The 13,943-nt window shown below is 40.7% G+C and overlaps 1 protein-coding gene across 2 annotated transcripts in view; it reads right to left on the reverse strand.

The window, feature by feature from the left end:
• Positions 1 to 12,744, reverse strand: part of npm1b (nucleophosmin 1b) — a 37,807-nt gene extending 25,063 nt beyond the window's left edge. For both annotated transcript variants that reach the window (XR_004563774.1, XM_034182159.1), the window contains exons 1-7: positions 12,652 to 12,744; positions 12,295 to 12,377; positions 9,610 to 9,729; positions 9,371 to 9,464; positions 8,560 to 8,651; positions 6,216 to 6,280; positions 4,247 to 4,313 (exon numbers count right to left, since the gene is read on the reverse strand). Coding sequence is in view for 1 of the 2 variants with exons in the window: in XM_034182159.1 (XP_034038050.1) it covers positions 4,247 to 4,313; positions 6,216 to 6,280; positions 8,560 to 8,651; positions 9,371 to 9,464; positions 9,610 to 9,729; positions 12,295 to 12,377; positions 12,652 to 12,700 (570 nt within the window). In the remaining variant the exon portion in view is untranslated. The remainder of the gene's footprint in view (positions 1 to 4,246; positions 4,314 to 6,215; positions 6,281 to 8,559; positions 8,652 to 9,370; positions 9,465 to 9,609; positions 9,730 to 12,294; positions 12,378 to 12,651) is intronic.
• Between the last annotated feature and the right edge of the window lie 1,199 nt (positions 12,745 to 13,943).

Genomic DNA, 13,943 nt, shown 5'->3' on the forward strand with positions numbered 1-13,943 from the left:
TTGTGAAGAACACTCTTGACTTAACCTCTTAAACCCTAGAGTCCCCAAATTTCAGGAACTGTCCTGTTTTGGAACATTTGAAGTCATAACTAACCAATGCTGACACCAACATACACTTATTATACATCAAAATGTCATGTGAAGTCTCCTCTACAAAAGTATCCACTTCAATCACATATCAACTAACCACAGCTGAAACGTCAAGCAAATAAAGACATAAATCGGAATTCATTTTTTGGGAAAAAAAAAAAAAAAAAAAAACTCATTTACTCCTACCAGTTATTTACTTTCAGTTTTTTTGCTTCCACAACATCCCCTAGGACCTGTCTTTTAGCTGATCCAAACTTTTGCATTTTTGACCTTGTACAAGCTGAGAAATAAGTCATAATGTATGGGTATGTAATTTTGGTGAAATAGGCTCTAGGGTTTAAGGGGTTAACATGTAAAAGAGCCGCCAGCCTTGCTACCCAACCTACAGAGGGGAAGACACTGGCCATAACAACTTCAAACAAATGCACACAATCTTGTAACTCATTTGAACACAGCAAAATTTCATTTAATTCTCTTCAGTCATTTATGTTGTGCCTCGTTTTGTATGACATGGAGACACACAAATGAAAGGACGTGCGGAAGGACAAACAGAAGTCCATTCACAAACACACTTTTTTCCATTCGATACCTGCAGGCCCATAACGTCTAACGCTGCAGAACAATGAGCTTATTAGTAAGTTGCTCCATGCTTTGGATCAACAGAAAGGATTAAGTTGACTGAGAGGAGGGATGCGAACAGCAGGAGATCGAGGAGAAGACGACAGAATAAATCAACAGGTGACACGAACGCTCAGTTGTCATCTGACTCCAAGGCAAGAATCGGCGCTCACGTCGCAGGTATGCGCATCTGTCCCACTTTGATCATCTGCTTGGCACAGTTAACGATAAAAAAATAAAAAATAAATAAAAATAAAACAGACACGGGTTTATAAAGAGGCAGAGGCACACACGCACCCAGACACTTGAAAGTGAATGTTGCAACATGCAAAACAAGCATTCAAAGGCAAAGGCCAGGTGCAAAGCTGAAATGGCACGAGAGACGATAAAAAGAAGCAATCATATTAACAGAGGGATGACAGAGAGACAAAGATATGCAGGGGTTAGAGAAAAAACAAAACAGAGAGGCTTTCCACAGCGGATATGTGTGCATTTAAGATGAAACAACATAACGAGTGTGTGCATCGACAGCATACATGTGCATTTCTGCATGTCTCAGTTGTGTAACTTTACGTGTGCATGTGCGTGCATACAGCAGGACAAAGTGCAGTCTTGTTGCTGAGACGGTGAGAATTCGAGCAGATTACAGAGGAGAAATACGATCATTACACCACACAGACCCTGTGTTTTTCTCTTCCAAAACAGGTGGGTACAAGAACAGACAGGATGAAAAAGTTCCATGTTTTGTCTCATAGAAAAAAAAAAAAAAGGTGGACGGTCAGTGAGTGCAGGAATGGGGATGGGCCTGAAGATGTAAAACACTGCGATGGGTCAAAATCTGTTTTAAAAGACATGGGAGAAATAAGAAGGGAAACTGCAGCAGCACAGCAGAAGTGTTCGCGTTACACAGTGCAGATAAAACCACAGCTGTCCTGCCCCCTGGTGGGCAATGTTGTGAAATGAAAATACAACCCCTGGCAAAAATTATGGAATCACCGGCCTCGGAGGATGTTCATTCAGTTGTTTAATTTTGTAGAAAAAAAGCAGATCACAGACATGACACAAAACTAAAGTCATTTCAAATGGCAACTTTGTGGCTTTAAGAAACACTATAAGAAATCAGGAAAAAAAAATTGTGGCAGTCAGTAACGGTTACTTTTTTAGACCAAGCAGAGGGAAAAAAATATGGAATCACTCAATTCTGAGGAATAAATTATGGAATCATGAAAAACAAAAGAACGCTTCAACACATCACTATTATTTTGTTGCACCACCTCTGGCTTTTATAACAGCTTGCAGTCTCTGAGGCATGGACTTAATGAGTGACAAACAGTACTCATCAATCTGGCTCCAACTTTCTCTGATTGCTGTTGCCAGATCAGCTTTGCAGGTTGGAGCCTTGTCATAGACCATTTTCTTCAACTTCCACCAAAGATTTTCAATTGGATTAAGATCCGGACTATTTGCAGGCCATGACATTGACCCTATGTGTCTTTTTGCAAGGAATGTTTTCACAGTTTTTGCTCTATGGCAAGATGCATTAACATCTTGAAAAATGATTTCATCATCCCCAAACATCCTTTCAATTGATGGGATAAGTGTCCAAAATATCAACGTAAACTTGTGCATTTATTGATAATGTAATGACAGCCATCTCCCCAGTGCCTTTACCTGACATGCAGCCCCATATCATCAATGACTGTGGAAATTTACATGTTCTCTTCAGGCAGTCATCTTTATCAATCTCACTGGAACGGCACCAAACAAAAGTTCCAGCATCATCACCTTGCCCAATGCAGATTCGAAATTCATCACTGAATATGACTTTCATCCAGTCATCCACAGTCCACGATTGCTTTTCCTTAGCCCATTGTAACCTTGTTTTCTTCTGTTTAGGTGTTAATGATGGCTTTCGTTTAGCTTTTCTGTATGTAAATCCCATTTCCTTTAGGCGGTTTCTTACAGTTCGGTCACAGACGTTGACTCCAGTTTCCTCCCATTCGTTCGTCATTTGTTTTGTTGTGCATTTTCGATTTTTGAGACATATTGCTTTAAGTTTTCTGTCTTGACGCTTTGATATCTTCCTTGGTCTACCAGTATGTTTGCCTTTAACAACCTTCCCATGTTGTTTGTATTTGGTCCAGAGTTTGGACACAGCTGACTGTGAACAACCAACATCTTTTGCAACATTGCGCGATGATTTACCCTCTTTTAAGAGTTTGATAATCCTCTCCTTTGTTTCAATTGACATCTCTCGTGTTGGAGCCATGATTCATGTTAGTCCACTTGGTGCAACAGCTCTCCAAGGTGTGATCACTCCTTTTCAGATGCAGACTAACGAGCAGATCTGATTTGATGCAGGTGTTAGTTTTGGGGATGAAAATTTACAAGGTGATTCCATAATTTATTCCTCAGAATTGAGTGATTCCATATTTTTTTCCCTCTGCTTGGTCTAAAAAAGTAACCGTTACTGACTGCCACAATTTTTTTCTTGATTTCTTATAGTGTTTCTTAAAGCCAGAAAGTTGCCATTTGAAATGACTTTAGTTTGTGTCATGTCTGTGATCTGCTTTTTTTCTACAAAATTAAACAACTGAATGAACATCCTCCGAGGCCGGTGAGTCCATAATTATTGCCAGGGGTTGTAGTCTGAACAAAATACACTATGCAAATTTAAAAGTTCAATTAAAGTGATTTTAAAAACACTGCACACACAGATACACACACAGCAATATTTAATGTGCATAGAACTGACCAATGAAAACATGCTCTATGGTTCCCAACCTTGGGTCTGAGCCCCCAACAAGGGTGAGCAAAAGATGACAGAGTTCCTGAAGATTTGTCTGCTCTGAGATGATCAAAATGAAGTCACAATAGCATACTTACTTCTGTAAACTCCCCCACCAAAAGGAATGAATCCCTGTGTCGTTTTCTTTTTTGTTTTGTTTTTGGTTTTTTTTTTTTGGGGGGGGGGGGGGGGTTGAAGAAAAAGGTTTGGAACCATAGGTCTCTGTCCTTAGTGGATGCTGGTGGTTTTACAATATTTAGAACAACTTTAGCTTCTGACCCCTGTACAAACTAAAGGTGACCTTTACCATTCTTGCTGTTTTTACCGCGTAACTCCATAACATTCAGTCACAGATAGACCAAACTATACCTTTTTGGAATATTTATGTTCAGACAAATGACGTGGTCTAGCTTTCAATATGATTAGAACATTTTTAAACTGTGACCCCTGTGTAATTCTTCAACTGACTCCTACTTGGCCACCTATTGAAAATTCAAACAGATACTCAGTGTTTTCAAGAGTAATATTTAAGGAGTATTTGTGCCTCTGTAAATATTCTGTTATCTGCTGCACTATCACTAAAGTGCTTCCATGGCACATGGCATTTAAAATGTTATTAAACTCGATCAAAGCCTAGGTTATAGAATACGTAATTGCAACTGATTTTCTGTCCAGTCGATTTAATTTTAAACTGGACTCACACGTGACTCAGAATCTTTGTGGTTCCGAGTATGTAAATCATACAGTTACCTTTTTGGGTTCCTTCCCAGAACTTTTCTGGGGCTTCACATCATTTTCATCACTTTCATCTTCATCACTAGAAAACAGAAGTTCAGGCAGTGGTGAAAATACAACTTTTCCCTTCACACAAATTCTTACACACTGGTGGAGTGAATAAAATAGAACTACTTTAATTTTAACATTTTAGAGAGATCAACAATGCAACAAGTGATGGACTCGCAGTGAGAAGAAACCCATGTTTTTATACAGCTATTATTAGGTTTAATTAATTTACATCCTTCCTTCGCAAGTGTCCCCATCGACTGTGTAATCGATTAGAATTTTACAGTTAGTTACTGAGTTACTGGGAAATGTCTTTAGTGTGTGTTGTTGGGCAGCACACCAACGATATTAATTTACAGGAGAATTCTAACTGAACTGCTCAATTCCTTTAATGAAAGACAAAACAAAATCTGATATTTGATTTTTGTTGAAGTAGGACTTATATGAATATAAAAAAAATACATTTTCTGACAATGATTAAGTAAAAAGTTCTAGAGCAATGAAAACTCTTGCTGTATTGTTTATTCTCCTTTTAGCTCCTCTTGGGTGACATTTCAAGAACTGGTGTTTGGCCACTGAAAAGATGTCACTAAAGTTGTTTATGCAGTCACAATTCTAGATTATGATGTCACAAAGCCCCGCAGCCCTGGTTTAAAATTCCTTTGGTGCATGGAGGCCATTACCCACGCACAGGTCTGCACTCGAGGGTGGGACCTGTAAAATTCTAAGATTTTTTTACTCCATATATGCGAAAGACACCGTTTTAAAACACTCTTAAATTTAACAGTCTTATAAAATATCTCTATAGTCCTAAAGCGCCTCGTATTTCTCAATTAAACACAAACATTTTAAAGATAAGTGTGAAAATAAAAATGTTTAGGGTGCAGCAATGCTGCGTTACATTCACCACATTGTAAAGGTGTGTCCATTTTTCTGGTCACTGAGGGTTTTTTTAATGTGCGAATTCTGAAAGTCCAAGGTCAGGAAAAGATTATTCAAACAATGTACATTCAAGCCTTATTGGGAAGCAATTTTATTTATTTATTTTTAAGAATCAGACATTGGATGATATATGACCATCTCAGATATGCCTGATTTGTGTGTGTGTGTGTAAGATTTTAGGTCCCTAAACTATGACAGCATTTTACAGTCACGTTGAGGCTTTTTATTTATTTATTTTTATTACTTTGAGAATAAAGTCATAATATTATGAGAAGAACGTCGCAATTTACTGAGAAAAAAACTACTGCTATTACAAGTTTTTTTTTTCCCCTCATAAAAGTACAACTTTATTCTTCTAACTTTATTCACATATTATGTTTTTTTAATCATAAAATGACAGTTTTTTTTTCCTTGTAAAATTATGACTTTATTCTCGAAGTCTAAAAAAAAAAAAAACAAAAAAAAAGAAGCTCAATGTGGCCCTAAAACGCCGTCGTACTAAACCAAACCAGGTTTTTTGTTTGTTTGTTTAATTCCCCTTTTGGCCTCCAGATGGGTCAGTTTCTCGAAGGCCAGAGACTCAGACCATTCACCACTATATATATTTTTTTTGGGGGGGGGGGCAAACCTGCGTGGGGGGACATATATCAGTCATGTATCACCGCTTAATAGTAACATATGTGAATCTTTAAGAAATTAAAAAAATTAAGTAAGTCCCTTCGGCTGCTCCCTCCCTCAGGGTCGCCACAGCAAATCCAAGGTGGACCTGCATGTTGAATTGGCACAAATTTTACGCCGGATGCCCTTCTTGACGCAACTCCACATTACATGGAGAAGTAATAATAATAATAATAATAATAATAAAAAAAAAATCAGCAGTTGTTAAATTCTGGAAAAAAGTGACTTCGGTGTCGAGTCAACAATCAACAGCTGAGGAAGACAAATTCTGTCTGCTAAAACTGGTGATTCTTAAACTATGAAATTTAAAACATACTCATCATCCTCCTCGTCTTCGCTGTCTTCTTCTTCATCGTCATCAGAATCCATTTTTAGTTTTTTCTACAAGCAGAGAACACAAAAACAACAAAAAAAGAACGAGTTCATCACAACACCAACAGACATTCTGGTGCTTGTATTGATTCCAAAAGCTTTGAATATTTTTAATGCAGACACAAAGTGCAGTCTTCTGTCTTTGTGTGTCAGTGATGCAGTAAGGAAACTACAGAAAACATTAAATTATAATCATTAAGTCCCCATCAAACATAACACGAATATGCAGGAACCAGGCCAACGTGGCAAATATGGTCATAATCCAGACACAGTCAGGAGGAAAAGAGGCGTGGTCAGCCGTGTCAGAACGCAGCCAGACTGCCTCGTGCACACTTGCAGGGTGCAACCCAAACATATTTCAGACAACATGTAGATGACACACACTGCTGTCAGGCGGCACTGACATTGGAGCTATCACTCACTCACTCATTCACCCATGCCGTCAAATCTCCGCTCGTCCTCACATTCTCAGCGCAAAACTGTCTTCTCATCAAGAGGAGAGTGCACCGGCAGGAGTGTGTGTGTCTCACATGATGGAGTGCACACGTGTACGTGCATAGAACAGGTGATCCAAACAGCGTGTGTGTGGCGCCAGATGAAAAGTTCACTCAACTGTGCGTGTTCATAAAGGCTGAACGAGCCGCAGCGCGCATGTGCCTGTGCGCATGTGTGATCAAAGCAGCATGCGAGTGTGTGGTTGAAATGTTTGCTCAGCTGCGTGTGCTCTCACGTGCACACGTGGGGCATACATGCGAGCACAGGAGCTGTCCATCCAGAGAACGCACACAAAAAGGCTGACAGCTGTCAGTGATCACCTGCTTGTGTACAGTCCGGTAAAAAATCCCTTTAGGTGTTTGATCAGTGTGTACTTATATTGCTAGATTTTATTTGTCCGGCTGGACTCCATAACTGCTGCTGAACTGTGCTGGCAGTGCGCCAACTTCCCACATGTGCACAACATTCTTCAGACGCAGCCAGTGAATTTTTTTCTTCTCTCTTTTTTTTCCCTCTTCTTTATTTGTGATCATTTCACTTCATACGCATCTTAACACAACTCCAATTGGATAATCGGTTTGGGACGGCACTTCACATGGGATTTATTTATGCCAGAGGTGGATTATGCATTTGTGAGCCGATGATGTTGCCAGCACACAGCACAGCTGGGTGAAAGGCACATCGCCAGCTGTCTGCGCTGTGGAACGCGGGATACTGGAGGTGAGTTGCATGTGTATTTATGTTGTCATGGGCTGGGCAAACATTTCCACATCATACCTGCTACAGACTTAAGAGCTGAACATGTAATACGTGCATTACAGTGGTGACATCCCGTTCAGCTGTGTTGCAGGGCGCTGCACCGAGCATCTGACACGTGCAGAGTGTCACATACGTTATTACATAACAGTTCCTTTGCCCTCCCTGGCCGGGTGCAGTGGAAGTGGACATTAGGGCTGTTAATGTTATATAGTGAAAAAATAAAAGTAGTAAGAGACTTTGGGCCACATGTTTTTATTCCACTCGGGGTTTCATAGGTGCAGACCAAATTAGAACTCAATCAGATAAGATTTAGAGGTCCCCCAGAGTTACCTTTTCCCGCTGACAAGGTAACGTTACCCTAACGGAAGAAGACTCTGATGCCATTATTTTTCTTTTACAGGTACATGTGATGGCTTCTAATCGCAAAAAGTGGTGGTTGATTGGTGACCCAGAGGTGAACATTACTGGAATTACTGGATTACTACATTGCATGCCAGCAAGCTTTGCTGTGACTGATCGATCTCAGAACTCAACCAACCGCAACCAGATCATTTCAAATGCTGTTATGATGCCGTCAGAATACGTAGATTGAGACCAGATGATGCAAAAACTGCACATAGACCACCATCTTTTGTGCCTGCCATCTTGATGGCGCCAAGAGTGTTTTGAACATGTGCAACACACTTGGGACAGCTGAGCCAATGTGACCAAATATGTAGACTGCTCAGAGACTGCCGTCCGTTGGTCTTCAGACCGCACCTCAATACTTCCCGATTGAGGTCAGGTGTGTCATTCAGATGCCATTTGGCCTCAATTGGTGTATGTGCGATGGGGGTAGTGTTTATACCATCGAAAACTAAAAAGATCGGTTTTAATTTTATTGCCCAGATTTATGCCAAATGCCCAGATTAGAAAACCTCAAGTCTTAAATTCAGCACAAATTTACAGATTAAACTAATGAGACGCATATAAATGTGTTGTTCTGTTGCACTCTAAGTAGTTGCATGAGCTCAAACATCGGACTGATGAAGTACCGGTGCTGGCTTCTTTGCAGACATCAGGCTTGCTGGCCGCTTCACCGGCGACGTGTTGTTCTCCTCTTCTTCATCCTCTGATTCCTTCACACCTGCACAGTGGGGGCATTCAGTTAATTCAGAACAAGTGGCTTCTTCAATGGCTTTTTAAAATCTTCTGGAATAACTCCGTGTTGCTGACGACATTTTTCTGACGTTTCAGGAAACATAACGTGTTTAAACTGTAGATGTGTTACAAAGAAAAATGCCTGGAATACTTTCATTTCAATTCACACCTCACTAACATCAATGTCAACAGAATGAGAAAGTTCGTCCAAGCGTTACACTCCCGAAATAGGGTACCTGTATAGGCCAAAATTCTGATTTGAAAATTTGATCACTGTGTAGTGAAATTGCAGGTGTATCAGCCTCAAATGGTGTTGCTTTAGCATAAAACATGTCTAAAAGTTCAAACCACTTTAAAAGTGCAAAATAATTAAGTTAAAATTAAAATTTTTAAAAATACTGAAAAATAATTGCAATATGTAGGGAGTATTAAATGGCATGAATAGCAATAACATCAGTGTGCCAGTGAGCCTGGGCAGCAGTACGTAAATTAAGGCACAATGTGATATACGTGTATGTATACTGCACATACTGCATATTTTCCTCATAGGACGAGTAGCAGAACATCACAAAGTTGGTGACAAACTACACCAACATCTCAATGTCTAACAGTGTATTAGTAGACCCTGATTCACTGATAACATCTCGCCATAAGGTGCACATCTCAATCTCAGCCGATGTCGAGACGGTGTTAAACATTACTCACTGACAAAATGCTGTCCGCTAATGTGAACTGGTCCAGAACCAGACTGCAGACGGAAGGTAACTGGAGGTGTGATCTCAAATCCACCTAAAGTCACCTAGAAAACAAAGAAAAATGCTCTCCACTGCAACGCGGAAACACAGCCATGCCGTCAGGTCCATAAGTAAACTATATGCATAGCACAACATTTGCCCATTAAAACAGTCTGCAAAGTTCTGACATGAAAAGTGCTGATGACTCACAGAAGGCAGGATCGAAGGTTTCAGTGCAACAAGCGGCACTTTTGTTGTTTTTCCATCGTAAGTGAGGCCCTCGAGTTCCACCATGTGGAACTTATCCTCAGCCTCAGTTCCCAGACAAACCTGGAATAGAAACACAGCACCATCTTCACATCATCTCCGTGTCACTCAATAACCAGGTTAGAATAGAATAGAACCTTTATTGTCATTGTACATGTACACATACATTCATACAACAAAAATCTGTCCTCTGCATTTAACCCATCCTAATTACTAGGAGCAGCGTGCAGCTACAGTCCGGCGCCCGGGGACCAAGTCCAGATGTAGATGCTGCCTTGATCAGGGCAGAGAAAGGAGCAGACCCTAAATAAGCATGTTTTGATTTGAGGTTAACAGTGCACCTCATCTATAGCAATTATTAACTTGATGCTCCATGTCTGAAGCCAGTTTGAAAATAACTGGAGAATAATAGACTGTTGTGCAGTGTGATCATATACATCACGAGATGGAAACTGGAATGCAAAAATTGACTTTCGCCATTTCATAGATGATTTAAGCAGTCACTTCACAAAATAGTTTGTTTTTTTCACTTGTCAGTAATTACATTTTTTATTATTATTATTTGTTTTACAATTCAAGTCATAAAAAGAATTCTCTTTGGCACCACCGTAATTCTGGTGCAGCTGTTTTCATGCGCTTCATGACATGGAGAACGCATTTGGAATCGTCTCAAAGGTAATTAATTGTAAACTTATCTTGTAATGGTAAAACAGTTGCATTTTCATTGCTTCTTTTGAGTATTTGTAAAATTATGTTTATTATAGATTTAACATTTCGTCATAATTGTCCAGATGAGCTGCACTGTGACACTCAGTGTTTTTGGGTTGTTTGCGCAATGTTCACATGTGGTTTGCAAAATTAATGCATGCCAGGGATTTTGAACATTTCAAAATTTTCTTTGCGCACTTGCACGCAGCCACCCACAGTTTACAATAAGTTTACTCTCTGGCACTGCAGATTGCGTGCCACTGCAGGGATAAAATCTGTGCAAGTGTCAATGTGCTTTTAGTATCGATGAGCTTTGCTTTTATTCCACCCAAACACTTCTTTCAGGAATGAAAAACAGCTGGTTTCACCGATTTGCACTCATCCGTCAAATGAGCTGCTGAGATTACTGTTCTAATGAAATATACTGCATGGGCCCCCTGATTTCAGGACTGAGTGGTTTCTCTGTGGACCCTGATTGTAGCGCTGAGTGGTTCCTCTGTAGACCTTTATTTCAGCAATGAGTGGTTCCTCTGTGTACCCTGATTTCAGCCCTGAGTGGTTCCTCTGTGAACCCTGATTTCAGTCCTGAGTGGTTCCTCTGTGAACCCTGATTTCAGCGCTGAGTGGTTCCTCTGTGGACCCTGATTTCAGTCCTGAGTGGTTCCTCTGTGGACCCTGATTTCAGTCCTGAGTGGTTCCTCTGTGGACCCTGATTTCAGCGCTGAGTGGTTCCTCTGTGAACCCTGATTTCAGTCCTGAGTGGTTCCTCTGTGAACCCTGATTTCAGAGCTGAGTGGTTCCTCTGTGAACCCTGATTTCAGCGCTGAGTGGTTCCTCTGTGAACCCTGATTTCAGCGCTGAGTGGTTCCTCTGTGGACCCTGATTTCAGTCCTGAGTGGTTCCTCTGTGAACCCTGATTTCAGCGCTGAGTGGTTCCTCTGTGGACCCTGATTTCAGTCCTGAGTGGTTCCTCTGTGGACCCTGATTTCAGTCCTGAGTGGTTCCTCTGTAGACCTTTATTTCATCCATCTGTGGACCCTGATTTCAGCCCTGAGTGGTTCCTCTGTGAACCCCAATTTCAGCGCTGAGTGGTTTCTCTGTGGACCTTCATTTCATCCATCCGTGGACCCTGATTTCGGCCCTGAGTGGTGGTTCTGTGGACCTTTATTTTAGTCCTGAGTGGTTCCTCTGTGGACCCTGATTTCAGCGCTGAGTGATTTCTCTGTGGACCTTCATTTCATCCATCTGTGGACCCTGATTTCAGCCCTGAGTGGTTCCTCTGTGGACCCTGATTTCAGCACTGAGTGGTTTCTCTGTGGACCTTCATTTCATCCATCTGTGGACCCTGATTTCAGCCCTGAGTGGTTCCTTTGTGAACCCTGATTTCAGCCCTGAGTGGTTCCTCTGTGAACCCTGATTTCAGCCCTGAGTGGTTCCTTTGTGAACCAATTTCAGCCCTGAATGGTTCCTCTGTGAACCCTGATTTCAGCCCTGAGCGGCTCTCTGTGGACCCTTATTTCAGCCCTGAGTGGCTTCTCTGTGGACCTTCATTTCATCCATCTGTGGACCCTGATTTTAGCCCTGAGTGGTTCCTTTGTGAACCCTGATTTCAGCCCTGAGCGGCTCTCTGTGGACCCTGATTTCAGCACTGAGTGGTTTCTCTGTGGACCTTCATTTCATCCATCTGTGGACCCTGATTTCAGCCCTGAGTGGTTCCTTTGTGAACCCTGATTTCAGCCCTGAGTGGTTCCTTTGTGAACCCTTATTTCAGCCCTGAGTGGCTCCTCTGTGAACCCTGACTTCAACACTGAGTGGTTCCTCTGTAGACTCTTATTTCATCCATCTGTGGACCCCGATTTCAGCCCTCTGTGGTTTCTCTGTGAACCCTGATTTCAGAATGCTGCTTTGTGTTGTTCTTACTGCTTTGAGTGACAGCTGCTGTTCCGTGTCATCATCGTCCACGTCCACTTTGAACTCCCTTTTGTCCGATTTAAGGGTACAACCTAAAAATAAACCAACACGTGGAAAACACCACCGATGACTTTAAAGATAAGGCAGTACAGGTAAGAAAGAAACGCGTTAATCTGTTGTCACATGTCTCTGCCTGTTAGCTGAGCTAGCTAACAAAAAGATGAGAGTAGGCATCAGAGTGTTAGCCATTTCAGCTAGCTGTCTGCAAACAAAAAACTACGAAATACATGTTCCGCATGACAATGCTGCGCACAAACAGACCGCAAGCCCACATTTAAAAAAGTTCAGCGCAATAAACAAGCTCACCGAACAAATACATTTGTGGTCTGCTCACGTCGGACATATCGTCCTCCATCTTTAGAGTAGGTGTAGGCGGTTACTTCCGTCAACTCGTCTGATAGACACAAAGATAAGCCAATGAGGAAGCAGAACAAGAGTTGCTGGATGGGGGTGATTGAAAGTTAAAACGGTTATGGATGAACACTAGGTGGCGGTGTTGTAATACAAAAATATCTGCAAAACGGTCAACATGAAACGTATCAGTTTTTCTTTTTCCTATTATTTTATTTATTGATTGTTTTTTGTTTATATTGTCATGTGCTAATTTGCGCTCACCATCAGTACATGTTGCATGGCCAATTTTAACTAGAGTTTATAGTATAGTATAGTATAGTATAGTATAGTATAGTAAATACTGATACATGAATACAGTTAAATGCATTATACTGTAGAAAATTAACATTCTAATTGTGAAGTAAAATTTCAAAATAAAACACCTCATTTGTTTTTAACAGTAATTTATCTATTTGCAGAATCACCTTGGTGGGTTAAAACAAAACAAAGGCAGTGATGTCATATAAATATAAAAGCAGAATAAAATAAAATAAATTAATAAATAATTGTGGAAAGTTCTACAGTTTCCAAATGTGTTGGTGATTCATTGATTTTATGGGCTCCTGCACCAAACATCACAGGTTTTAAATTAAGAACAAGATTATTTTCCCTGACGTCCACCATTTAATGTGCTGTTTGGGCTAAATAAAGAGGCCTTTGACTGGTGATATTAAAAGTCCAGCCCTGAGGGCACCTGCAGCCGTGAAGAGTCTTTTGTGGTTCTTTAAAATGTTGCTAATAAAATGGAGATCCAGAGCACTCTGAGATATTACAGAAATAATTAACTTACTATGAAACTTTTCCTAATTACCTCTTTCATGAAGAATTGTTTTACTGGACTAACTGTTTGTTGAAGGGCAACAACATAAAGTGTATTCACATTTTTTCTTTTTGTTTCTATCTGTTGGTTTAATTCCCAACCTTGTCTTTTCTCTGTAGGTTTAGGGCACTTCTGGTCAATCAATTTAGTTTGGAACTAACTTGTGTGCAGCTGTAGGCAGCTCAGGACCTGGTTGGAGTTTACTGCTTTGCTGAAAGGCACTGCAGAAGGGGAGAGTCCAACGCAGGAGGTTAACCAAAGCCTTGGAGTTGCAGGAAGTTTTATTTATTTTATTTTTGGACAAGACCTTGGACAGAAAAGTTAAGATTCCATTTTGTCTTTTTTTAACATTATATGTAGCAATTTTGGGGGGGGGCTTGGCCAG

The sequence above is a fragment of the Thalassophryne amazonica genome, chromosome 11 (assembly GCF_902500255.1).
Source record: "Thalassophryne amazonica chromosome 11, fThaAma1.1, whole genome shotgun sequence".
NCBI lineage: Eukaryota > Metazoa > Chordata > Actinopteri > Batrachoidiformes > Batrachoididae > Thalassophryne > Thalassophryne amazonica.